The sequence below is a fragment of the Otolemur garnettii genome, unplaced genomic scaffold, assembly GCF_000181295.1.
Source record: "Otolemur garnettii isolate 467f Iridium unplaced genomic scaffold, OtoGar3 scaffold00028, whole genome shotgun sequence".
NCBI lineage: Eukaryota > Metazoa > Chordata > Mammalia > Primates > Galagidae > Otolemur > Otolemur garnettii.
This window is the reverse complement of record NW_003852423.1, coordinates 19,238,215-19,264,083: the sequence shown is the minus strand read 5'-3', so window position 1 is coordinate 19,264,083 and position 25,869 is coordinate 19,238,215. Positions and strand designations below refer to the sequence as shown.

The 25,869-nt window shown below is 37.0% G+C and overlaps 1 protein-coding gene across 1 annotated transcript in view; it reads right to left on the bottom strand.

Annotated features, from left to right (window-relative positions):
* NME8 (NME/NM23 family member 8) overlaps positions 1-25,307 on the bottom strand; it is a 41,768-nt gene extending 16,461 nt beyond the window's left edge. The window contains exons 1-10 of the mRNA XM_023512427.1: positions 25,271-25,307; positions 25,138-25,191; positions 24,843-24,949; positions 20,082-20,153; positions 15,928-16,044; positions 12,593-12,659; positions 11,660-11,733; positions 9,351-9,443; positions 8,028-8,230; positions 3,079-3,254 (exon numbers count right to left, since the gene is read on the bottom strand). Coding sequence (XP_023368195.1) covers positions 3,079-3,254; positions 8,028-8,230; positions 9,351-9,443; positions 11,660-11,733; positions 12,593-12,659; positions 15,928-16,044; positions 20,082-20,153; positions 24,843-24,949; positions 25,138-25,191; positions 25,271-25,307 — 1,000 coding nt within the window. The remainder of the gene's footprint in view (positions 1-3,078; positions 3,255-8,027; positions 8,231-9,350; positions 9,444-11,659; positions 11,734-12,592; positions 12,660-15,927; positions 16,045-20,081; positions 20,154-24,842; positions 24,950-25,137; positions 25,192-25,270) is intronic.
* Positions 25,308-25,869: the final 562 nt, after the last annotated feature.

Genomic DNA, 25,869 nt, shown 5'->3' with positions numbered 1-25,869 from the left:
AAAGACCTCAAGGACTGAATTCCTCTTCACTATGGCAGTTTTAAAATTATTTTCTGCCCACCGGCCCCTGGTCAATTGTGACCTGTTCCAGATATACATTCCATTTCCCCCACCCCCACCCCCAGCCCACAGAATAGGAAAAGCAGTATATCAGCCTCTAAGCAGAAAGGGTTACATATCACACAAGCTTCCCATTCGTGTCCTCCATTCAGCTTGCTGAAGTCTTTGACTTTTGTCACCTCCTCCCTATTTTTCAATAAAATGTGGTCCATGGATTCATGCCTTGAATCTCTGAGATCAAGGACTCAGCAGAGAGAAATGCCAACTACAAGACGGAATAAGAATGGATATAGCAACCGAACTAAAAATTTCAGTGGATATGGCAAATATCAAAAAAGGAGATCATAGAAAGGAGATTAAATCTTAACTTGAAGATAAAATAGGAATGATCCAGTCAGAACTACACAGGAAAAAAAAAATAATTGGAAAGTGAGAAGTCTCAGAAACTCATGGGACAATATTAAAATATATAACTTTTGTATCTTTTCAATCCCAGATGGATTGGAGAAAGAGTTAGAATGGAAAAAATGTTGGAAGAAATGATGGTGGGAGGTTCCCCAAATTTGGGGAAAGATGTTAATTTATAGATTCAAGAAATTCAGAGAATCTCAAATTCAAAGATAATTTCGATAAAAAGTATATTTAGACACAACATATGTAAGACAATTGCTAAAAACCAAAAGTAAAAAAAAAAAAAAAAAAGAAATCCAAAAAGGAGCTGGATCAAAATAATAGCTAGAAGAACATTTATGTATAAGGAAACAATGCTTTGGTTGACTCTGGATTTCTCTCTAGAAGCCAGTGAGGCCTGAAAGCAGTGGCACAGCATTTTTCTTTTTCTTTCTTTCTTTTTTTTTTTTTTTTGAGACAGGAGCCTCAAGCTGTCCCCCTGGGTAGAGTGCTGTGGCATCTCAGCTCACAGCAACCTCCAACTCCTGGGCTCAAGCGAGTCTCCTGCCTCCGCCTCCCAAGTAGCTGGGACCACAGGCACATGCCACAATGCCTGGCTATTTTTTGGTTGCAGCCGTCATTGTTGTTTGGCAGGCCCAGGCTGGATTTGAACCCACCACCTTGGGTGTATGTGGCTGGCACCTTAGCTGCTTGAGCCACAGGCACCGAGCCTAAAGATATTCTTAAATGAAAGTAAACTGTTGCTAGTAGACCTGCTCTAAAAGAAGGGCTAAAGTTCTTCAGGTGGAAGAGAAATACTATTAGAGGAAAAAGTGGAACTTCAGGAAGAAAGGTTAACATCAAATAACTAGGTAAATACAGTAAAAATTTTTTCCTCTTAAATTCTATATATATTATTCACTGCTAACAGCAAAAATTACACTATGGTCTAGTGGAGTATTGAATAAATGTAGGGGTAATATACCCTACAACTGCAACATTTTATAAAAACAAAACAAACAAAGAAAAAAACCTACACTCAAATGTTTACAGCAGCACAATTCACAATCACAAAGACATAGAGACAACTCAAGTGTCCACTAACACTAATCAAAAGAAATCTAAGTAGCTATATTAATCAGAAAAAGGAAAATTACCAAAGCTAAAGAGGGCTATTACTCAATGATAAAGGGATTCCTTGTCCAAGATATAATAACCCATAATACATATATCTGCAACTAACAAAAACACATCAAGTATGTGAGACTTAAAAACTGATAAACTAAAAAAGTAAGGTGCCTCTGGCTAGGCACTGTGGCTCACACCTGTAATCCTAGCACTCTGGAAGCAGAGGTGGGTGGGTTACTTGAGCTCAGGAGTTTGAGACCAGTTTGAGCAAGAGTGAAAATCCTGTCTATAATAAAAAAAATAATAATAATAGAGAAATTAACCAGGCGTCATAGCACGTGTCTGAGGTCCCAGATTCTTGGGAGTGTGAGGCAAGAAATGGCTTGAGCCTGAAGTTTGGAGTTGCTGTAAGTTATGGTGCCATGCACTCTACCCAGGGCAATCGAGTGAGACTCTGTCTCAAAAATCAATAAACAAATATTGAAAAAAATAAATGGAAAGTGCCTCCTCTATCACTCCTTTTCAGCATGATACAAGAGCTGCTGACCAGTTCAATGAGGCAAGCAAAAGAAATAAAAGTCATACCGATGGAAAGAGAAAAAAGTATCTCACTCTGTAGATGATGTCGCTGTTCACATCAGTGATTGCCAGTCGAAGATATTTTGCCCATCAATGGGCGTTTGACAATGTCTGGAGATATTTTTGGTTGTCACAACTGGAAAGTGGGAGGGTCATGACAGTGGCATTTAATGAGCAAAGGTCAAGGATGCTGCTGAGCATTTTTCAGTGCACATGACACGTGCCCCATCCCCGAATGCCCAGCAAAGAACAATCTGTCCTAAAGGATAAGCAGCTCCAAAGTTGAGAAACCTTAGTTTACATAGAAATTTCCAAGGAAACTACATTAAAGCTTCTAGAACTGAGTTCAGCAAGTCAGAGACTAGAAGGTCAATATACAGTGATCAACTGTACTGCCATATACTAAGTATAAAAAAAGAAATAACAGTATTAATTTAGGATTGTTGTTTTACTCTGTCATATTTACTCTGCTATGAGAATATGAAATGAAGCTAAAAATAGTTAGTTCTTAAAGTGCCAGGCACTTTATTTGTGTTTTCTCATTTCAATCTTCAGAATTGTACAGATGAAGAAATAGACTTGTTAAAATATCTTGTTCAAATCACACTATCAATTAGAGATCACGCAAGTTTTGAATTGAGGTATTTCGGAGATGAAAGTTCCTAATATTTATTATGTAACAATACCGGCAATGTTAAAATCTATTTTAGCAAATCCACAGGCTAGATAATGTTCTCCTGAACTATGAAAATGTTTTATTCATTATAATTGAGAAATCAGCAGGTTAACATTAAATTTATTACTCAAGGTGCTTTTTCTTCAATGCTAAAATCTAAAATAATATTTTTATATATAATTATACTAGAGTTTATTCAAATCATGTCTATAAAATACTTCAACAATTTATGCTTTATTTTCTACCTTTCCTTTCTTGAAAGAGATCTGGCCGAAGCAATGCCACTGTTTTTTGTAATTTCATGCTTTTCAATGTTTTAAAATCAGGGAAGAAAGTATCCAGGAACTTAGTCACAAGAGTTGCATCATCTTCAACATCACAAAACTGACTGATGTTCTGTCTTTCCAGAATTTCTTGTAAACTGTTGAAAGTCAAAATATAATTTAAGGTTATTATAAATTGAAGTTGAATGACCATGCCAAGGCATTGTATCTCCCCATTACATACAAGAATATGAAACTTAATTCAACATTCTATTGACTTTACTCCAAAACTCTGTTCCATGATTATCATCTGTACTTGACTTTATGAAAGGATTAAAAAAGACCAAGAGAAAATATGTCATGGTTTTTTTTTTTTTTTTGTGACAGAGCCTCAAGCTGAGCCCCTGGGTAGAGTGCCCTGGCTTCACTGCTCATAGCAACCTCCAACTCCTGGGCTCCAGCGAGTCTCCTGCCGCAGCCTCCCAAGTAGCTGGGACCACAGGTGCCCACCACAACGCCCGGCTATTTTTTGGTTGCAGCCATTATTGTTGTTTGGCGGGCCCGGGTTGGACTCGAACCGGCCACCTTAAGTGTATGTGGCTGGCGCCTTAGCCGCTTGAGCCACAGGCACCGAGCCAATATGTCATGTTTTTAAGAAAAAGTTTTCTTTCCTTTGTGTAGAGCTTTCCAGATAGTTTGTATTTTTCCTTTTAATTTTGTCTTTGGAGTAAGGGTTATTTATACGCAAATGTCATATTTTTAAATAGCTATTTTTAAAACTTTTTATTACTTATTTCCCTTTTTTGGATTGTAACTGCAAATGCATGTGGTAAAATTTTAATTTCAAAAATGTTAGTAAAGAATTCATTGTGACAGAGAAAATTTATTTGTAATATATAAGGTGATAGATACGTATATTTATGTTTCACGTATCATTGATCATTTATTATACATTATTCACTGAATATTTATTTCCCATTCCTTGTTATCCTTGCTCATTTTTGTTTGCTAACAGGCATTTTTATCCATTTCTCCTTATTGTTCTAACACTTTCATCCCTATATGCTCCGTTTTTATGTTGGTAGGAGCGTAATTTATCATTTGATTGTTACATCTTCTTCATACATTGTGTCTTTCCTTATCAAGTTTAACATTTTTAATGATCAATTTTGATACTTTAATATCCTGTTTTTTGCCACCCCATTATTTTTGTGTTTCTTTGTATGTTTCTTCTAGACAGAATATAGATGAGTTAAGTTTAATATTTTTAATTTAAAAAAATTTAAATTGACATAAAAGTTGCAAGACTAGAAAACAAACTCCCACTTATACCCTTTATATAGATTGACGAACTATCATTTTGCCACATTTTACATTGATATAAAACCATTATCTGGTAAGCTGTCCATCTTTAAATTTCACTAATTTCTTTTAGTACTGTCTTACCTACAGCAATTTTTTTTCCTAATCCAAGATCATACACTGCATGTAGTTGTCCTGTCGCCTTAGTTTCCATTAGTCTCTGAGGGTGATTTAGCCTTTTTTGTCTTTTATGATACTGATATTTTGAAGCATCCCAGACAGTTGTTTTATAAACAGTCCTCATTATGGATGGCCTAGGAGATTCCTATTACCCTGAGGTTATGGATCTTTGGTAAGAAAACTACCTAAGTGATCCTGCATCCTCCTTAGGCCATCACATGCTCCATCACCTGGGAGGTACACAAGGCTAGTTTTTCCTGTTATTGGTGATATTAACAAGGCTAAGTTGGTATCCCCCAAGTTCCTCTACTCAAAAGCTGTAATTACCCCTTTGTAATAAGTATGTAATCTGTGAGGACATTTTAGAATATTGTGTATATATTTTTCACCCAATACATTTAGTGCCCATTGATGATTCTTGTCTGAATTATTACTATGATGGTTTTTAATTTAGTTCCTTCTTTCATCGAGTAATCTCCATATTTAATGGGAGAATAAACATTTTCATATTTAGTAGAATAGTCATATTCATGACTTGATTCCTTCCATCTTACTTTACATATACTATTTATTTTAAATTGGGGTTTCCTTTTTTCTTCTTTCTCTTATTCTACTAGTCTGAGCAGGTTTCTATTCATTTCACATTTTCTGCCGCTTAGTGTGGAAGTTCTACTATATTTTTCCACTGCACTAATTTTCTTTGTTTCCCGCTTTCATTGTTAGACACATGTGTTCTGTTTCTTACATCCTGGCACGTTGTTCCCCAACTTTGACACTCTATTTATGCCCCCTTTACATATTCAAATAAGAACCTTAAACTACTTTTCAGCTACCTCTTCATCTTCGCTTTGCCCTCTCCTCCCTGAGATCTTGAAACCATTTGGCTCCCCACATCCAGCAACTGGGGAGGTTGTGGAGATAATTTATAATCTAAAGCAGAATGTCATTCTATTTCAAGAGTCCTTGATTAGCTGTTACATTATTTATAGTCCAGGGTAATTATGTCCTGTGTATTCCCAGATTTCAGTGTTCACTGATAACAGTGATTTTCCTGCTTTTTATTCTCTCATACTTTTTTTTTGGTTGAATGTTTCCTCAAATATTTTCTACAAAAGAGTATATAAGTGATAAATTCCTAAGCACATCCTTGAACATCTCCCTTTACTCTACAAGGCAAATATCTTGGTTTCATAAAGAATGAAGAGGTTGAAATCTTTTTCTCTTCATAGTCTATGAAGAGTCCCACACCAGTCAAATATTTTTGCCTTGTACATAACTTGTTGCTGCCAAGTGTAGGGTTGGTAGAAATGATCCTAAAGAACAAGGGAAATTTTAGACCAAGAATAAAACTACCAAAAAGTAAGTCTGCTTTTTATCATCATCCACAAACAATTCTAAAGAACTTTATTGATAAAAAATACTCCTCAAAAAAATACCCATATCTTGTGTTCACTACAATCTAAACAATTCTTGGGGTTAGTGTTGAATTTTCATAGTGTATGTGTATGCTTAAAGTTTCACATTTTTCTTACTTATCCTTTAATAAGGAGTGTTCTCTGCATCATACTCCACATGGCAAACCAATCCCCAAATAACAAAACTATTGGAAGTATTGCAATTTCTGGAACTTATTGCGAAATGGTAATTTGGGGTGTCTCTATGTATTAAACATGACTACACAGCAAAAATCAATTTTGAGAACATCATTGACAAATCTTCAGAAATTAAGATTTTTTATAAACAAAAGCTATACTTACATTTCCACAAGAGACTAATAACTATGCTTTCTAAATATGTTTTCAATATAAAAATATTAATACAATAAAATAGTCTTCATCTATGATTTTTTTTATTTGGGCTATTATATATTTGTATTTATTTTTTACTCATATGTTTATATATGCAAAAGTTCATAAAAGACTATTTTCACGTCTTTTTCTTTTCTGGTATTGTTAACCTCATTCTATCATTAGTTCTTTAAAATAATTTTGTCATATAGAGAAAGGGGTGTTAAGAAAATGACCTGCTCCAGTTTCCAACTACAGCAAGTATACCACTGCCTGTTTGTTCTGTCTGGAAACAGGTTGCAGGAAGTTTCTGTATTCCTGAGTTGTTTATATCAGTTGAGGGTGGACCACCATAAGTCTTGCAAATGGCAGACACCTGCATTTCTTCATTCTGGAGAAAAGTTTGGTTTTTTTTATTATTTCTTGGATTATAGCTTGCCCAACTGACCTTTCCTCTCTGTATGGAATCCTCTTATTAGCCCATTTGTCCTTGCAGTATATTCTCCAAATTGCAGGCTTCTGCTTTTAGGATATCTGTCTCATTTTTTTTTTATTTCTGTACTTTTAACTATTCCTTGCATTTGATTCTCTAAAGTCATTAATTTGAGTCTCAAAGGACAATCATAACCTCTAATTCTCCACTGAATTTATACATCAAACCCCACAATTTACACAATTCAAATTTTTACACTTGGATCTCTATTATTATTTTATTTAAGGCTTTTTCTGTCTCTAAGCAGTTACTTTTCACTGGGCTTATGTCATGGTTTTTGTGCTGATTTTCCTTTCCCTGGCTGCCAGCCTTTCTTGCTGCCTCACTAGGTCTTAGGTAAGTGGTAGAAACCCTGGAACTGGAAGGCCAAGTAGGCTCTAGGCTACAAGCCTGTGCTGTGGCAGCCAGCAGGTCCTCATTCCCTTGCAGGAACAATCTTACAAAGCTCCAAAGAGCTAGAATTCAAGGGCAGGAAATTCAACAATTTTACCCAGCTCCATCTTTGCCTTCTACATCTCAGGAAGACCCAGTGAAATCCAGTCAGTGTTCCCCATCGGAATCACAAATCTGTTTTTTTTTTTTTCTTTTTCAGGGCTGTGGTAGACTCTGGGTTCTTGCCTCCTGGGGATCTCAGGAACTCCCCAAGCTCCCAATGGAGGAAGCACCATATCAGCCTCACCTACTCTGGAGTTCTAGGCCTGAACAGAGCTTTAAACCTCAAGAAACCACTAGAGATGGGAGAAGAGAGCCAGGGTATAGAATTCAAACTGCTTTAGTCCCTGAAACACCTTTAAGGTTATTGTAGGAATTGTATCTATTGTTTTTAACTTAAATGAGAATTTCATAAAAGAATAAACAAGTCTTTGTATAGCTATGACATGTATTGGGGCAAATAGAGAAGTTTACCAAAAACAAGATGGATACCTTCCACAAACATAGTAATATAGTGTATTGTAGGAATGATAATAAACTGTTAGAAGACAAATCATAATTCCATTGGGCCACAGGCACTATTGTTTAGGTAATAAATCTCCATTACATCCAAGTTTGAGAAGCTATTGTCTCCAATTGTTCAATACCCACATAACAACATCAGCAATCTGGGAGTTTTAATTGGCAGGGTTGGGATAGAATGAGGAGCTGTGTAAACTTTGTTTGGCAAAGTCCACTACCTGTCTCGTTTCTTCTTCTTAAATTCTTCAGATGTGATATCAACTTCAGGCTTAGATTGATCCTTAGTTGGTTCTGTAGCTTCAGTGTCAGGCTCAGGTTCAGTTACTTCCTTGGGAGGCTCTTGTTCACTTCCTTGACTGACAACTAGAATGTAGCTTAGGCCACTTGTCATAAAAGACATGAACTCTTCAAAGTCAGGCTACAAAATAAAACAACGAACTGTTTACTTCAGGCTCCTGAAATGGCTGGGCTAACATGGGGGCTGCCTCCCAGGTCAAGTGAAGGCTTCCACTTCATGGTCACTGGGCAAGGGAATATTATCCTTACAAACCTCTTGTAAGGAGGATAGAATCTCAAAGCTTGCAGGAATTGATCTTAGTGATATTCTAACCATAATTCTCCAACTTAGGAATGCAGCCAACTCATCTGGAGGGCTTGTGAAAACAGATTTCTAGAGCCCAAACTCAAGTTTCTGATTCAGGAAGTTAGGGATAAGGCTCAGGAGTTGGATTTTCTCAAAAGTTCATAGTTGATGCTAATGCATCAACTTATCTAACCCTTTCCTTTCACACGTATGAAAGCTGCACCAAAAAGAGATGAACTGAGCATGGGAGCTAGTTCTACATGTACAAAGTGCTGTCCAGTAGAACTTTCTGTGATAATAAACATGTTCTTCTATGCTCACCAACTAGTGACTAGTGACACTTGTGGCTACTGAGCACTTCAAATATGACTGGTGCAACTGAGACTCTGAATTTTAATGTTTTTTAAATTTTAACACATTCAAATGGTACAATATTGGACAGTGCATTTCCAGAAGCAAGGTCTGTTGATCTAGCCAAGATACTTTCCAATACACAGAACTACCCTTATTATATTCCCCCAGACAAGAGTATTAAAAAAAAAAAGAAAAGCCCAAGAGCAAGGCCTTTAGGTAAAGAAAATATTATTCTTATGATGATGATGACAAGGAGTCTTCAATCCAGGATAAAAATCTTTAGGAAAGTGCTGGATATTTACTTCCAGAGGACTGGCACAGATAGTCTTGGGGGACCTGACGTAAAGAGGGTTTCATCCAACAAAATACAATATGACCCTCCAGTTCTCCCTGGGGGCTGCTATTTCTACTGGAAATTTCTTCTTCAGAGCCACGAAATTACATATCGCCATGACATACATGGACACCAATAGGGACACGTGGACCTTACTGGTACTTTAGTTGACTTACTCATTTGCTTTTCTGTAGTGAAGATCTAAAGCTTATAGAAATCCACTGTGTTTGAATACATGGTGGCTTTTTTCTTTTTTACCTGTCTTACCTGGTCTGCAATGTGACTATAGAAGTCCATAACTTGATCTTCAGTGAACACCTTCTTATCTTCTGCTTCTATGATAAATCCTGCTTTGGTAATCTTCAATTAGACAGTCAGGTGAAATCCAGATGTGTTGTAGGACCACATGCAAAACAAGTTTAGGACTTTGTTCCCCAGGATTAACAAAACACTCAGTTTTTGATACATTTCATGAAAAAAACTCAGCAAAATCCAGATGGCACTAGATTTGAAATGGCTTAAAACTACATAAAGCAGAACCTTTCATGCCTCCTAGCTACATCATATCTGAGTTTTCAAGACTTGAACAAACAACTCTGAAATATTTCTGTGAAACTGAATTGCTTAAAAATATGTAAAAACAAACTAATTCCAGGGAAATATACCATAGCTTTCTTAATCATTCATAAAAACATAAATTTTCAAGTACTTATTAAACATTTATGTTCAAAATTATTTTAACTTTCTCTTTTTTAGGCTCTTAATTTGTGGATGCTATAACTCATAATCTAGTACTACTTACTTTTATAGCAACTAACCTATACAAATTATTAGGAGGATAGAAAGTAAAATTTAACCATGCTTTACTTGTTTTACTGAAAATTTAATTTAATAACAAAATTCAGTTTGCATGCTGTTCAGGTGTAATAAAATGTGACAAGCAAGTTTTGGGGCAAATGTGACAAGTCCAATGAGGTACTCAACAATTAAATAAAAGTGGAACCTGGGTCTGAAGCAAATTGGTAATTATATGAAAAGATGCCAATAACGTGAGCTCCATTTTATTTGCTAGTATCCAGCCTCAAGTGCTTTCTGCTTCTACAATGAAAAGAAATGGTCTACTGGTTTCATTGGCTTTGTTGATACTGAAGCCATGACCTTTGATGGCCCCTCTCCTAACTGACATTCCAATTTGAACAACTTCTAAAAATCCAAATCACGTCTTTGTTAAGTTACATAGTTCCTGACAACAGAAAATAAAATCCCAGCAACATTTAGGCTTGATAACTTCTCTTTTATTATAGTTAAAAAATGCAGTCTGCTCATTTTCTTTTTATTCAAAATATTCATTCTTTTCTGTCCTGTTATGTAGCCTTTAACAGAATTCCAGAGAGGTGAGGTATTTAGCAGATATTCATTATGTCTCTGAAATGTTGTTTATTGTGCTAGAACAAAAAAAAAATAAGATAAACTGATGATTAATAGTAAGGCCTCAAATCAAAAAAGTATGTATTTTGAAAACTTTCACCATCGTGACTATTAAAACATACTTTAATAAGAAACTGCCAGCCATTGGAATGTTGTGTTATACTTGAAATATGGTATAAAACATAAACCAGTATATGTCTGATGCCCCTCTCAACCTTCGTATATAAACCAGAATCTGGGGGGAAAGGAGGAAGAGCTATACTTGAAGAGTATTAATTTAGTCAATGTATAATTGGAAAGGTAGTAAATGTCAATGACCTGTGGACTGACTATTTTATTGTAGTTTAATAGATGCTAATGCTGCTATAGAAGGAATGCATTATGGGAAGTTCATCAAGACGGACACTGTCTCACTATGGACTCCTCTATTGCACATGCAGCATTCTTTCAAATTTCAATATACTTATGTTTTCAACACAAAGTCATTATTCAGGGCTCAGCGAACTACAGCTTGCAGTCAAAATGTGGCCCACAAGTTGTTGTTATAAAGTGCATTGGACAGCCACACCCACTCATTTACATATTGTTTACTGCTGCCATCTTGGTAGGATACCAGAATAAAGTAGACATCAGAGATCAGATGTGAGCAAACCTAAATATTGTTACCATCTAACCCTTTAGAAGAAGAGTTTGCTGACCTCTGAATTTGAATGAAAATTTCCTTTACTAGGAAAAAATAGATTTATTTAAACTCTAATGCAAATACTAAATGTGTCCTTAAGCTATCATGTATTGAAAAGGACCACACATTTGTAACCATGTACAGGGAATAAAGCAAGTTAATGTGAATTATAAAAAGATCTTATGATACATAATTAAACAAGAAGAACATTTGTTACAATCCAATAAAAACTGTAATTTTAACAATTTGTGTAGGATGCTGGTGGGTCAGGTTTCCTTAAAGGATACATGAATAAATCAAACTTTTAGAAAGATGTAAAATGCTCTAAGCCTTTAGAGTATTTAGTACCAATCAGAAATGCATTATATTCCATTTCCCTCTAAATGATAAGCTCGTCTCCAAATTGACAATGAAAGGGTTGTTATTTTGCAATTAATTTAAATTAATTTTGAGAAATGTTACTTACTTTTTCTTTAATTTCTGAAACTTTCCTAGTAAGCACAGCGTCAGGTTTGATAATAGCAATACTGTATTGTTCTTCTAGAAAAAAAAATTTCATTTTCTTGGTGCAAAGTCAGGATAATGATCTGGCAAATAGGTATGTAAATTGCTAATATACAGTGAATTTTTGATCATTGATAGTTGTGTGTCTTGTTACAAGGGATTTCAACTACTAAAGAATTTCTATGTCGAATCAAACTGCTTGCAGGGCAATATTCACAGTAGTTTTTAATCAAAAGGCAAAAAAAAAAAATGAGTAGGTAAGGACAGGTGATTTGAAGGCCATTCACATGCATTAGAATCACACTTCTGTTGCATCTAGTGTAGTATACCAGCGAGTAAAGTTGCAGCTGTGAATTATGCAAATAAACATTGCAAGCTGACAGATTTACCATTAGGAATTGATCTACATTCTTATGATGAACTTTAGTGTGAGACAGCTCACTGAGTTTGGCTTTTCACTTTTGCTCCCTCCAGAGAAAGCACAGACACACAGACACACATACAGATAATCCTGGGAAGACACGAAATTGGTAACTGCAAAGTGAATCAAGAGCAGGGGTCATCAAGGGAGAAATCATTTTCACAAGTTTTTCAAAGATGATGAAGAATTAAATAGGAAGCTGCTATCCAGAGTGGTCACAGGAAACAGGAGCCCACCCTCCTGAGCAACTTCTGAAAGGCTCTAGGCCCAGAGACCAAAGGTAAGGCAGGGGAACATGAAACGGTGCCTTTTATAATGACTGAGTCTTACAAGGCTCAAAACCTCCTTTACCCAAATAGACCCTTATTGCTTAACATTGGATATTATTACTGGCATTTTGTTGCAAGACGTGGTGCTGTAATGAACACCCACTACAGAAACCTCTTGCCATTATTTCAAAGGAAATTTACTTACGAGCACCTTCAGAAAGTCCTTCTCCAGCATCTGCTGACTCCGTATCTACTAACAGAATTTCATGATACTATGAAAAAGAAATGCAAGTAGGACACAGTTATATTGTAATCTGACAGTGGATGAGTTGGGGGAAATTTTATTTCTAGTAAATATTTATAACTTAAAGGATAGATAGTAAAGTGGAAAGGTATTTGGATTTATCTAACACAACTTTCCCGAGATTTCCATTGAAGTACGATAAGCAGTAGTGCAAATGGCGGGGCAAGAATAAGGCATGTGTGCAATATGGAAATGTTACCAAAAACTTAAAATTTAAGAAGTGCTTGAGAGAGAAAATAAGAACAAAGCAAAACTTAACAAATAAGAAATCAGTGAACACAGGTTATCAGGTCAAAGATAAAAAGGGCCTTTAAGAATATTTAACCTTCATTCTTGACCATTTCTCTTAGTAAATTTGGAATAGAGGATACATCCTTAGCTTGTAAAAAAAATTCTTTCTCAAACCAAAAGCTATTATTCTATTAAAGAGTAAGATACTAGGAAGGACAAAAGTTATTAGTTTCTAGGGAAGCAGTGAGTCAGGGGTCCTCAAACTTTTTAAACAGGGGGCCAGTTCACTGTCCCTCAAACTTTTTAAACAGGGGGCCAGTTCACTGTCCCTCAAACTGTTGGAGGGCTGGACTGCGGGCCCTGGGATGAGTCGGCTGCTAAGCAGGACAGGCAGTGGTGGCAAAAACACCTGGCATGCCAGATCAATGTCCTCGGTGGGCCATAGTTTGAGGACACCTGGGTAAGTACTTCTGTGATTACATGAACTATCTGAAAGGTTTCATTTTTACACATAACATACATACATATCGATAGTGTACATTTTGCAGGCAAGAGAATGCATAATTTCAGATTCTTCAGTGCAATAAAGTTCCAAAAAAAAAGCTTGGGGATCTGTAAAACTGAATCAATTGCTCCTATTATCATAGCCTGACTATATTTGCTAGACCTGTGCTGGTCAGGAGCACAGCCACACACCACACAAGGCTACCTGAGCACTTGAACTGAGGTTAGGTCAAACTAAGAGATGCTATAAGTGTAAATAAACAGCAAATTTCAGTATTTATGCAGCATAAAAAAAAGAATAAATAATTTGTTAATAGGTTTATATTGAATGGGTTTATAGTCTTTAAATGGGAATATTTTGAATACATTGAAGTAAACAAAATATATTTTTAAAAATCATTTTACTTCTTTTTTGATATTTTTAATGTAATTGCTAGAAAATTTTACATTATATATGCACGTGACTCATACTGTGGCTTGTATAATATCACTAGTGAACAGGGCTCTGCTAGAAGAGGCATTAGATAAGAAAACTGAAGAACAGAAGTGTCCAGCAAAAAGAATCATATAAAATAAACTTCAGATAGTAATACATTTTTTCCATCTCCACTGTCATTAGTTGAAATAAGATGTCATTCTGCAAGAACACCAATGGTCATGAGAACAACAACAGAGTGCACATTAAAAAAAAGAAAAGCTGGATACAATATGGCAGCTAGGAGAATCTGTTTGGGCATCACTCAAATTTGGTGAGTGGCTTGTTCCTGGAGAAAGGACTGAAAGGTTTTTAAGTCATTGGCAAATATCTTGTCTTTGTCATTGGCAAATATCTTATAAGATCACTGTAAGCATATTGAGGAAAATCACAGCCAACAAGAGCAAGACCTCAATAAGGTTAGCTATTACAATATTCAAAAAGAAGGGGGGTAAGAAGAGGAAAGAGAGAGAGAGGAAGGGAGGACAGAATTCCATAAAAACAAGAAAACTTGGAAAGGAAATTTCTTGCATGAGAAGAAAATTTCCATTGTGAATGTAAATTTCCCATCATTTGTCACTTTTCTATCAAAATGTTCATTATTTTCTTAATGTTCATAAAATACTATACACACATTATAGATTTGGGTGCAAGACACCTATAGTGCAATCATTTTTCCCAGTTCTCTGCTTTTCTTTTACATTTTAAGGTGTACTTGAAAGTTTTGAATCATTAAAGAATTGAATCTACCAATGTTTTCTTTCTGATTTTAATTTCTCTGGGTTGTGTTATACTTCGAAGCCCTTCTGCAACATACGATAATATATCTGGAAATGTTTGCCAATATTTTCTTCTAATATTTCTACAATTTCTTTCATAATATTCAGCTCTTTAATTCATCTGAATGTATTTATATTTAAGATGAGGAAATAACATATATTTTTCTCTACATATAGGCCAATATTCCTAAATTTAGTGATTAAATTTCTTCTCTTTTCCTGATTTGAATCAAAATCTTCTCTTTTAGTAAACACTTTTTACTAGCCTGAGCCTCTATATTCTCATTATTTCTAATTTACATTATTTCCTGGCTATTCTCCTTTGTTGCTTTTGTTTGTTTTGGTTTTTATTTTGTGTTTCTTTTAAAAACAACTCCAGTTCTTTCTGTCTACATTTCTGATCACTTTCCTATTTAGCTTACTTTCTTCTATTATGTCCATACCACTGCTTTATGCTTTAGGCATTGCTTCTTAATTTTAAAATATTTTATTTCTTATTACGTAGGCAATGATAACATTACCCAGGTAGTACGTTTCACACAGGCACATTTTACGTATGTATCCTAGAGCAGTGTATTCATTTTAATTCATTAATCTATCCTGGCCTTCATTCCATGTCAATAGAGGTAGAACACACTAAATAATCCATATAAGGCTGTGTCTGAGTATTACAGGCTCATACCTGTATTCCTCACTCGGGGGGGCCAAGATGAATAGATTGCTTGAGCTTAGAAGTTAAAGACCAGACTGAATGAGAGTGAGACCCCATCTCTACTAAAAATTAGCCAGGTGTTGTGGTGGGCATCTATAATCCCATCTACTTGGGAGGCTGAAGCAAGAAGATTGCTGGAGCCCAAGAGTTTGAGGTTGCTGTGAACTATGATGCCACGGCACTCTACCCAGGGAACAGAGTGAGACTTTGTCTCAAAAACATAATATATATATGTACATATATGTGGCTGTATGGATTATGTAATTGATGACACAAATTATATACATTTTGTGAAATCCATTTACTGATGCCTTAAGGTAAATTTCAAATGCTGAGGGCAAATTAGTGGAGGATATAATCGCTGAATCAAAAGATCTGCATGTGCCTTTGATTTGTGTTGTCAAAATGCTTTCCAGAAAGGTTGCATCATCTAGACAGCTGGATAGTTATAAAACTAGGAAATTCTGTAGGAAAGCAAATCAAAAAAGACAATGTACTTTAAAAAATTAAAATAGTTGTTAATTCAAAGAATTACCTGAGGGCGAACCATTTCACCTGCTGCAATTTTCTTCTCGTCATTGATCAAGCTAGTAACTTTTTTACTAATAAGTGGTGCATTTGCACCCTGAATCTTTGCAATAATTTTGCCATTCTGTAAGGGAAAAGGAAACATAAAAGAAACCTTCATTGTCTAGAATGAGTCAAGAATCAACATTTGAACTGGATTAAGTCACCCCTCCCAGCTCTTCACCTCCAATGATCCCCTTTTAGCTATTGTATTTGTTATTTTAAAGGAAGTGATTACAGATATGAAAGTTTGTCTTGATTTGGTAAACCTAATTCTTTGAGTTCTACCTCCAATCTGTCTTTCTTCTCATAGCCAAAGGCATGGTAGTGTCTTCGAAGCCCCTCCCAGCAAGTCATGGCCCTACAGGAGCACTAACAATCCAATCTCTCCTGGAGCATCCCTGCTTTAAATGGGAAAGACTCTGCATAGAGCTACCTAACTATTTATGACACATGCCCCTTTTGTTCATCTTCCAACATGTGTTTACCAAACATCTGATATACATGTTAGTGACTTATCAGGCATAAATGTATAATAGACCTGGTACCTGGCCTATTTAAATAACAGACACACACTCACACAACATGTGAAAAAGCCACCCTTGACAGGTACCACCAAGACAGATGTAAAGCACTCAGAGCACCTACAAGAATGTGTCCTGGTCAAGGAGATCATGAAATGGACATCTCAAAAACAGGAAGCGATTCTTGGTTTGAAATATGAAGATGATTAAGAGGCAACTAGACCAAAAGGAGAAGGAAGAGCATTCGAGGCCTAAGGCACAGCACATGCAATGTCTGTGGCTGGAAGGGAATTTGGCAAGTGAGGAGGTCATCTAGGAAAGTGAGGGGGAGCCAGTATGAGAAGCTTACATCAGGGGAAGCCTGTTGACCTTGGAAGGGTACAGCCTCTGTCCCAAGTGCAGTCTTAAATCTATGGAATGTTTAAGTGGAGGCTGGAACCAGAATTCTAAATGTTGTTTGTAAAAATCATTTCACCTACTGTGTGGTGAAGAGGTTGGAGGTGGATCAAGAGAAGGTGGTTGCATGTAGTTATGAGCTAGTCTAGAGGTGAAGATGAGAAAGGATGGCCATTCAGTCTGTGGCAGTGATAGGGGAGATGGAAAAGATGGAAGGAAGCATGGTGTGAGAGAGGCTGTGGCAATAAAATTGTCAGGCCCAAGCTGTGGTTTGAAGTGTGTGTGATATGCAAAGAAGTTGCTAAGATGATGCTTTTGCTCCACTTGAAAACTGGGTAAATCACGAATCATGATGTTATGCATTACATGAGGAGATTCTAGGACTGTGAGGTGTGGGGTGGAGAGTCTGCTGTTGAACCAGATTGTTGTGAGATGCCTCTGAGGAGATACCAAGGTGGCAGTAGGAAGCACAAGTCTGGAACTCAAAGTATAGGATATAGCAGAAAGTGGAAGTTTGAGTTACTGATAAACAGATGGTGACAAATGAAAATGTGTGTGGAGGAAGTTTTCAAAGAAGAGAACAGAGCACAATAAAACCATGTTAATGGCTGAATAAAGAAGGGGGGGCCTGCAAAAAAGACAGAGGGAACTAACACACATGAAGGAGAAAGGAAAACCAATTCACACAAGGCAAATGTTCTAAAAAGGAGGGCAGGGTTACACATTCAAGGTACAAATGTTTAACACCTAAAAATTTCCATTATATCCAGCAATAGGCTGATAGTTGGATACATTAGCAATAGCAATTTTGGTGGAAAAAAACAGTAATATCGAATGGGCTGTGCAGTTAATGGGCTGGGAAGAAATGAAATTCTTCCAGAATTAAATATGGAAACTCTTCTCAGTAAATTAACTATGTAGTGAAGAGGAGAAATGGGTGGTAGGTGGAGGAGGTATGGTGTCAAAAAGATGTATTATTTTTTAATTGAGTAGATTTAATTATATCTAAAAGCTAATGGGAAAGATCCATTTGAAAAAGGTTTAAATGAAATCCAAAACTCTAATTACCATTTCACACTCAAAAGTATCTTTTAGCAAGTCTGTGGGCTTTCTAATAGCCCTTGAAAAAGCCTTTCTGGCTGAAAATCACTGGGATGAGTCTGTTGTCACCCACAAGGTGACCAATACCAAAAGCTACCATGTGATATCTGAATAAACAAGCAATAGGCTTGCTGGGAGCGTTAGGATCAGTGAATGACATTCCTGAATTAATGATTGTGGACCTGGAGCAATGAGTGATAATAAAGTCTGAAGTATGACTTCAGGAGTGATTGGATGAAGTTTATTGGAAGAAAAATTCATTGGCAGTACAAGGTCAAGAATTCAAAAGCCAGGATATCAAGAAAGTTGCCGATGTAAATACCGAAGTCCCCAGGAAGACAATTTGAGCCACTTGCCAAACAAAGTCTTCAGTCATCAACAGAACTGACTTGAAGGTCAGTAAATAACAGGAGTGAGGTGGGGTAGGATGAAATTTACCCAAATAAAACAGAACTCTTAAAAGCAGTGGAAAGATTATTGAAGAAGTAAGAGGAAGTAAAGGAAATACCAGTTCTGCTCCTGGCCTGGAGAAGCACAATCTGAAAAAATAGTCATCACTTAGGGGCTGCAGAGAAAATGTCCCAAGGAAGAAGGCAGAATTAAGATAAGTCAAGGAAGTAAGGCTCAGAGACATGGTCAAAAATCTTAGGAAGTTTACTACGTAACTGCCTATGTCAATTCCAGAGATGGGAGAGAACTGGAGAAGGTCAGGAAAAGAATGAGTGTTAGGAGGAGGGACAAAACATGCCTGGGAAGAATGGACTTATACTTTGGATACTGACTGCAGGGATTAGAGAACATGGACTGGATGGTCCATTTTAGGGGAGTGGGCATGGGCCAACTGGTCAGATGGCAGGATGACAGCTCTCCCAGGGCTCCAGATGCCACATGGTGATTGATTGACCTGCCCATCTTTCCTCCTCTGCCCCGTGGTCCTACCTGCTGCTAATCTCCTCCAAGCCCAGTCCACCTCTGTGCAGTTACTCATCCTGGTTCCCTAATGTATTCAGTGACATCTAGTCTAGGGGTCAGGAAATTATGATCCAATCCAAAGACTACATTTTGGTAATCCTGAACATATTTATGACCTGGCCCTTTACCAAAACAAAGAAAAAAAAATTTGGCTCACCCCTAATCTAAAACATCAAATTCTGCATACCTAAATTACCACAAGATCTGCAATGCATTTTTTCATTTGGTTAACTTAGTAATGAAATTCTTTGAAATGGTTGCAAAAGTGTTATTTAATAGAAGCAAAAAGCTGTATGCAAGAAGTGGCATATAATAATGACTTCTAATATCAGAAAATAAGTATCCCACACTAGAATAGTCCATTATCTCCTCTGGGAAGGCTTTCTTTCTGTACTACCCCAGTTCCCTAACTCTGTAGCAGCTATACTCTGTGTTCCGCAACTTAGCACTTAATTGAGTATTATGCTTTTAGAAAACTGCCCTTAGGCGTTTCTCATTATTAAAGTTGTGTGATCATCACAGAATATTTGGAAAACACAGAATGTCCATAAAGTTAGTGTGCAACTTAAAATACTTGACTATAGAAAAGCTTATAGGAGAAAATGTAAATTATTCATCCTTTTTCCCATACATACAAAAGTATTATATTATTTTGATGAATATATTTTCTGTCTTCTCTCCATGAATTTGTATCTCTGTATCTCTAAATACAGAGATAAGAGTAAATGTGTATTACAGAACAGTGATCAGACAGATACTTCCTTGAATAGGTATACACGGCTATTTATAACTACTTCTCTCCTGTTAGGTATTTAAGAAATTCCAAATTTTTCACTCCTATAAATAATTTGTCATACAAATCTCTGATGATTTCCTTAGTAAGGTAAACACCATCTTGCTTTTCTTTGCCCTAATCAACTCAGTATGTGACAATCCCATCTCCTCAATCCATTATCAACTCCTGGGGGTCAAATTGTAAAATCTATTAATAAATGAGGAAAGATAAGGCAAACAACATGCATTTGCTATCATCAGCTAAGAGTTCCAAGGTAATTTAAACGTTCCATTTGTTCTTTCACTGTAAGTTGGAATCTGATAACAAAATTGAGACAATAAATATTATACTTACAAGACTAAAGAGGAAAACAGGTTCACATTTATCTCTAAATGGCTGCAAAGACACAATGTTGTCAGCTTCTGCCTGAAAAAAAAAAAAATATATATATATGTGTATGTGTGTATTTCATAAAATAACAGAGGAAACTATAGCCAAGTCATCTGAAACACTTAGTTCAAATGATGCAGAGATACATACAATTTTCAGGTTTACTAAAACATTTTCTGGCTATGTTTATAGTGGTTTTAAGGATCAGATTGTATACTGGTAATTCTAGCCCTGCATGATTTGGCCTCAACCCAACCTCCCTGTTCTCCTTTAGGGAACCAAGCCTGCAGCCAAACTCACCTGTCCATCTTTTCTGTTCTCAGTGTCTGGTTCTGCCCTTGCTAACCCAGCTCAAGTGTCCTTCCCCCATCAAGTCTGTCTTACCCCCTCTTGCTGTCTACCATCTCTTGTTCCACACAACACCCTTCTCCCTGGTCACCTGTGTCTCCTCCCCATACACTGCTCTAGGCACATGTGGGCCTATCACACCTACTCTGTTAGAAGGGGAGCTGTGTGCCTAGATGGGGAGTGTTTCAGATCCACATTTGTATCTCATCCCTCCCCAGTGTCAAAGGATCTTATGTTGAAAGAAGCTTCCTAAATGCTTCTGGAAGGAATTTGAGGAATTCTTCAATCTTTATGTCTGAAATTATTTAAAAAATTCATAAATTTCAATTTGTCCTAAACCGATTATAAACACCTATACATTAGGTGCTCTCTTTTATAATGGAATACAACCACTGAACTTTATGGGTGTGTACATACAGGTGTGTTTGTATGTGCGCATATATATGTGTGTGTGTTTAATATTAGTCTTTTTAAAAGGTAGAAAATATTTAGGGTAGTTTTAATAGTTAACTAACCTCATAACATTTTAATATTTGGATTTAAGTCTCTTTCCTTGGTTTAGCAGCAAAACCCAAAATGTCCAGCAGAGGGCTGTTCACAGGGAGGTCTGGAGACTTAATTATCTTCTTCTGTCTTTTATGGGCTGTTTATTTCATAAAAATAGCATCTGTCCACATGAATATGCTGTCATTGAATGAGCGCAGACATAAGAGAACAGAAAACATCCAAGGACACTGCACACATGTTTTTGTTGTGAAATTCAATTCATGCCATTATGAATAGGACATATTTTGGAAAGGCTCCACTACTACTTCCCAGTGCAATAGGTACATTAACGGACTGGGCTTCTATGGAGCAGGTTGAGGACTTCTGTCTAGGTGGGGTACTGCTGGGTGGACAGCCTGAGACTGTGGGGTTGGAAGGAAGCACTGTGTCCTCACACAGCATCCCTACTTCCTCTGGGCTGCTCTGAGCCATGCTGAAATGGATCCCAACCAATCGTGCCATTTATTCTCCTTCCACGTATACTTCTTGGCCTCCACCACTGAGCACAACTGATATACACACCTACTCAGATCCAATAAACAGGAGGGATTTAGTAGCTTGCTTATTAACTGTCCTGGGAGCACAGCATCAAGCCCTCTTCCTGCTTGCTTGAGGGCGTCTTACTGCACTTTCCTGTGCCCAAGTTTCCTACCAGGGAGCCTCACAAGTGAGAGAGGCATGCCTTCTTATTCTTTCCCCATGGGCTCCAATTTCCTATTAAATACCCAAGTTTCCCACAACTCTTAGCCTGTGTGAACTTGCACTCCTGCACTTCCGGGACAAATTTCCCACATGCCAACTGCCAGGATTCACAGGAATTTTCTGATCCTGGAGCCTCTGTGATCCATCTTCCAGCTGTTGGACACTTCTGATACTGTGTTTAAGTTTTTATGCCAGGCCTTGTCAACTGCACGTGGTGGTACCCTCTAGGACCTATTTTCTGCTCTCTGAACTTGGTTTTTCCTCCCTGCCAAAAAGCAAATCTAGAATCACTTTCTACTTTGTTTCAGGTGGTCCAGAGTCTCCAGAGTGTATGAAGCAAGTTGTTACAAAATCTTATCTTTTAGAGAACTGTGACACCAGGGCAGGCATGGTGGCCTATACCTGTAATCCTAGCACTTTGGGAGTCGGAGGGAGGTGGGTTGCTTGAGCTTTGGAGTTGAAGACCAGCCTGAGCAAAAGTGAGACCCCATCTCTACTAAAAATAGGAAAACCATCCAGGTTTTGTGGTGGACACCTAGAGTCCCAGCTACTTGGGAGGCTGAGGCAAGAGGATTGCTGGAACCCAGGAGTTTGAGGTTACTGTGAGCTGTGATACCATGGCACTCCACCCAGGATTACAGAGTAAGATTCTGTCTCAAAAAAACCCCAAAAAACAAAAAAACAAAAACAAGAACAAATAAACAAACAAACAAAAAAAACCCTACAGACCAATGAGAAAATAGCCATAGACTAGGAGAAAATATTTGCAAAAGAAATACCTGCTAAAGGACTTTTATCTATAACATATAAGAATGCTTAAAACTCAATAAAAAGAAAACAACTCAATTTAAAAATGGACTGAAAACCTTAATAGACACTTCACTGAGGAAGATGTAGAAATGGCAAATAAGCGTATGAAAAAGGAGCGCGACATCCCATCAGATGTCATCAGGAAAATGTTAACTGAAACAGTGAGATATCACTACGCATCTGTCAGAAGGGCCAAAATCCAGAACCCTGACAATATCAAATCCTGGCCGGGATGTGGCACAACAGCCACTGTCATTCATTGTTGGTGGGAATGCAAAATGTCACAGCCTCTCTGGAAGACAGTGTGGCCGTTTCTTCAAGACAAAACAGTTCCATCATATGATTTAGCAATTGCCCCCTTGGAATTTACCCAGGTGAACTGAAATCTTATGTCCATACAAAAATGTGAGGATGGATTTTTATAGCAGCTTTATTCCTAATTGCCAAAACGTAGAGAAAGTCAAGATATTCTTTAAGTGAATGTATAAATAAGCCAAGACACATTCAGAAGAAACAAGTGCATGCTACTAAGTGAGAGAATCCAATTTAAAAAGGTTACGTGCTGTATTATTCTGACTATACAACAATCTGAAAAAACCGAAACTACAGAGAGCCTCGAAGTATGGGGAAGGAAGTGATGAGCAGGTGGAAGATGGAGCAATTTTAGGGCAGTGAAACTATTCTGTATGATTCCATAATAGTGAATACGTTTGTTAAAAGCCATAAAAATACAACACCAAGAGGGAACCCTAATAAACTATGGATTTTAATAAACAATGTGTCAATATAGTTTCATCCCTCGTCACCATTGTCACAAATGACTAGAGTGACGCAGGATTTTGTCAGTGTGTGGGCCTAGGGGATATATGGGAATTCTCTGTACTTCCTGTTCAGTTTTGCTGTGAACTTACAACTGTTCTAAAAACAGTATCTATATATTGCAAATTATTTTAAAATTAAAGAAAAAAAACTACAAATCCTTATATCTGCCAATGTCAATCCTTTGACTTGAGATACAAGGATAGCCCCTTATTTCCTTGAACAGAAAGACATTAAGAGGTGAGTTTCTAGGCTCTAGACTACTTATTCATAGCCTGGAACTAAGAAGAAACCCTATTTAAAAAAGTGTCTGCAGAAGGAGATGGATAGTCAAACACAAGTTAAAGTCAATAACAAATCATTCTAAGGTCTGGTGCAGAGGGGTTATGCAAGCCTTGGACCCAAGAGAACACACAATGGGTTGCGGCTAGATGTCTGCATTGGGGACTATGTGTTTTAGAAATAAGGAGTGAAATACATAAACTGGTTATCTGCTTTTGCATGTTAGGTGCAACAGAAATAGACAATGTGAGCCACTCCCATACTTTACAGTTCTCTGGTACCCACATTAAAAAACTAAAATGAAACAGGTAAAAATAATGTAATAATACATATTTACTCAACCTAAGATATCCAAAATATTATCATTTCAACATATAATCAATGTAAAAGTTATTAGTGGGATATTTTACATTATTTTCCTATTAGCTTTCCCAAGATTTCCCATAAATCTTTAAAAAGCTAACATGTATTTTACATTACAGTGTATCTTAGTTTGTATACTAAATGTTAATTGTAAATAATAGATTCTTACTCAGATTTAGTAACCTTTACAGTCAAAAAATAGATTCACATACCCAAGCTGATCCACACTTTAAAAGGTTTTACAATAGCTGAATTGGATACCAGTTTTTAAATTTAAATTTAAATTAATTAAAATTAAAAATTCAGTTCCTCAGTTGGACTAGCTATGCTTCATGGTGGCTACCATGTTAGATAATAAAATTATAATTAGTGTATAATTTGGTGTGGATAAATTAAATAATGCAACTAAGTCAGTTAAGTTTGGTTACAACATTTTAATCCCTTGTCACATCTGGGACGCAAATATATGAGAGGAGATAGCTAGCACTGGAAAATTTGGTAACTGGGCAAATGCCAGGGTACTACTCAGTGATATCCAGTAAGCAGATCTACAGCTCTTATTCGAAGGAACACACACTGAACAAGTGGTCAGGTGAAAAGAGCAGGTCAATAAACAGGTATCCATTTGTGTATCTTTCTAGTATTCATAATCATGATGCTTCTAGTATAAGAACTAGATAGAAATCCTATTCATTCTCAGATTGGTAGGACTTAATATATAGCAAAACCGCCAAGTTAACATTAACTATTTTGAAGAATTAACAGGCTGTTGTGACATGGCACTACTTAACATATTAGAGGTTATTTAAACAGTCAAACAAGAAAACAATGGTAAAATGAAAATGAAATCCTTACAACAACAAAGTGCAGTATTTCTTCTTCGTTTAGTTCGTTTCTCAGTTTTCTGAATAAAGCTTGTATTGCTTTGCAGGGTCCACACCAACCCTGGTAAACATCAATCACTAGAAGGTGACAGTGGGTGAGAGAGCAGAGTCAGTCAATCTGGAACAGCAGCCTATCTCGGAGCTGGGGCTAAGCCAAAAGGGTGGCCGGAGCTGTATCTAAGCCGGGGTGGCACTCTAGAGGCACAGAGTCTCATGAGGTGCCCTAGGCCAAATCCTGAGGCCCAAATAACGGAGGAGCCCTGTACCTGTTAAACCTTTATTCTGCAACATCTCATCCCACAGACTTTGATTATTGATGACTGTCTGCAAAAAGGAAAGCACTATGAAAGGTCCTCAAGCACCAGGTGCTCCAGATAAGGAATTGTTACTATGTCAGACTTACCTGTAACTGGACTTCGCGCTTTTTGCCTGCCATTTATCTACTATCATATGAAAAAAGGAACAAAAATTTTAGAAAAGGAAATTTAAATAATATTCTCTTTATCTATTCATAATAGCATCTTAACACACTGTAGAAATTTCCTCCACAAATGTTGGATTATACAGTCTCCCCTTAGCTAGAGAGAGGAGCTAATGTCACAGAAGGACGATTGTATGCAGGGCTCTGTGCTAAACGCTTATAGCTGCAAGGTGAGAAGTTTGAGGGTTTGGTTTTTAAATATCGTTTTGCTTGTTTTCCTTAAATAGGATGGAGTGTTGTCTTTATTTCTATACTTCATTTGCACGCATGCCAATTTTCTACGAACGTGCTCGTGGATTCTTCTCCAGTCCTGTTCAGATCTACCCACTCCAAGGAAACTTGACATTGAGAACACGGGCACTCGGGTGTTCTGGAAAGCAACAAACTTTCTACAGGTGTTAAATCAGTGGGGCCCAAATCCCCTTTCAGTTGTATCCAGGACCGTGCATGGCATGGATCTGATGGCATGTGAGTGACACAGACACCTGTATACAACAAATAAGACTGCATCCCAGCA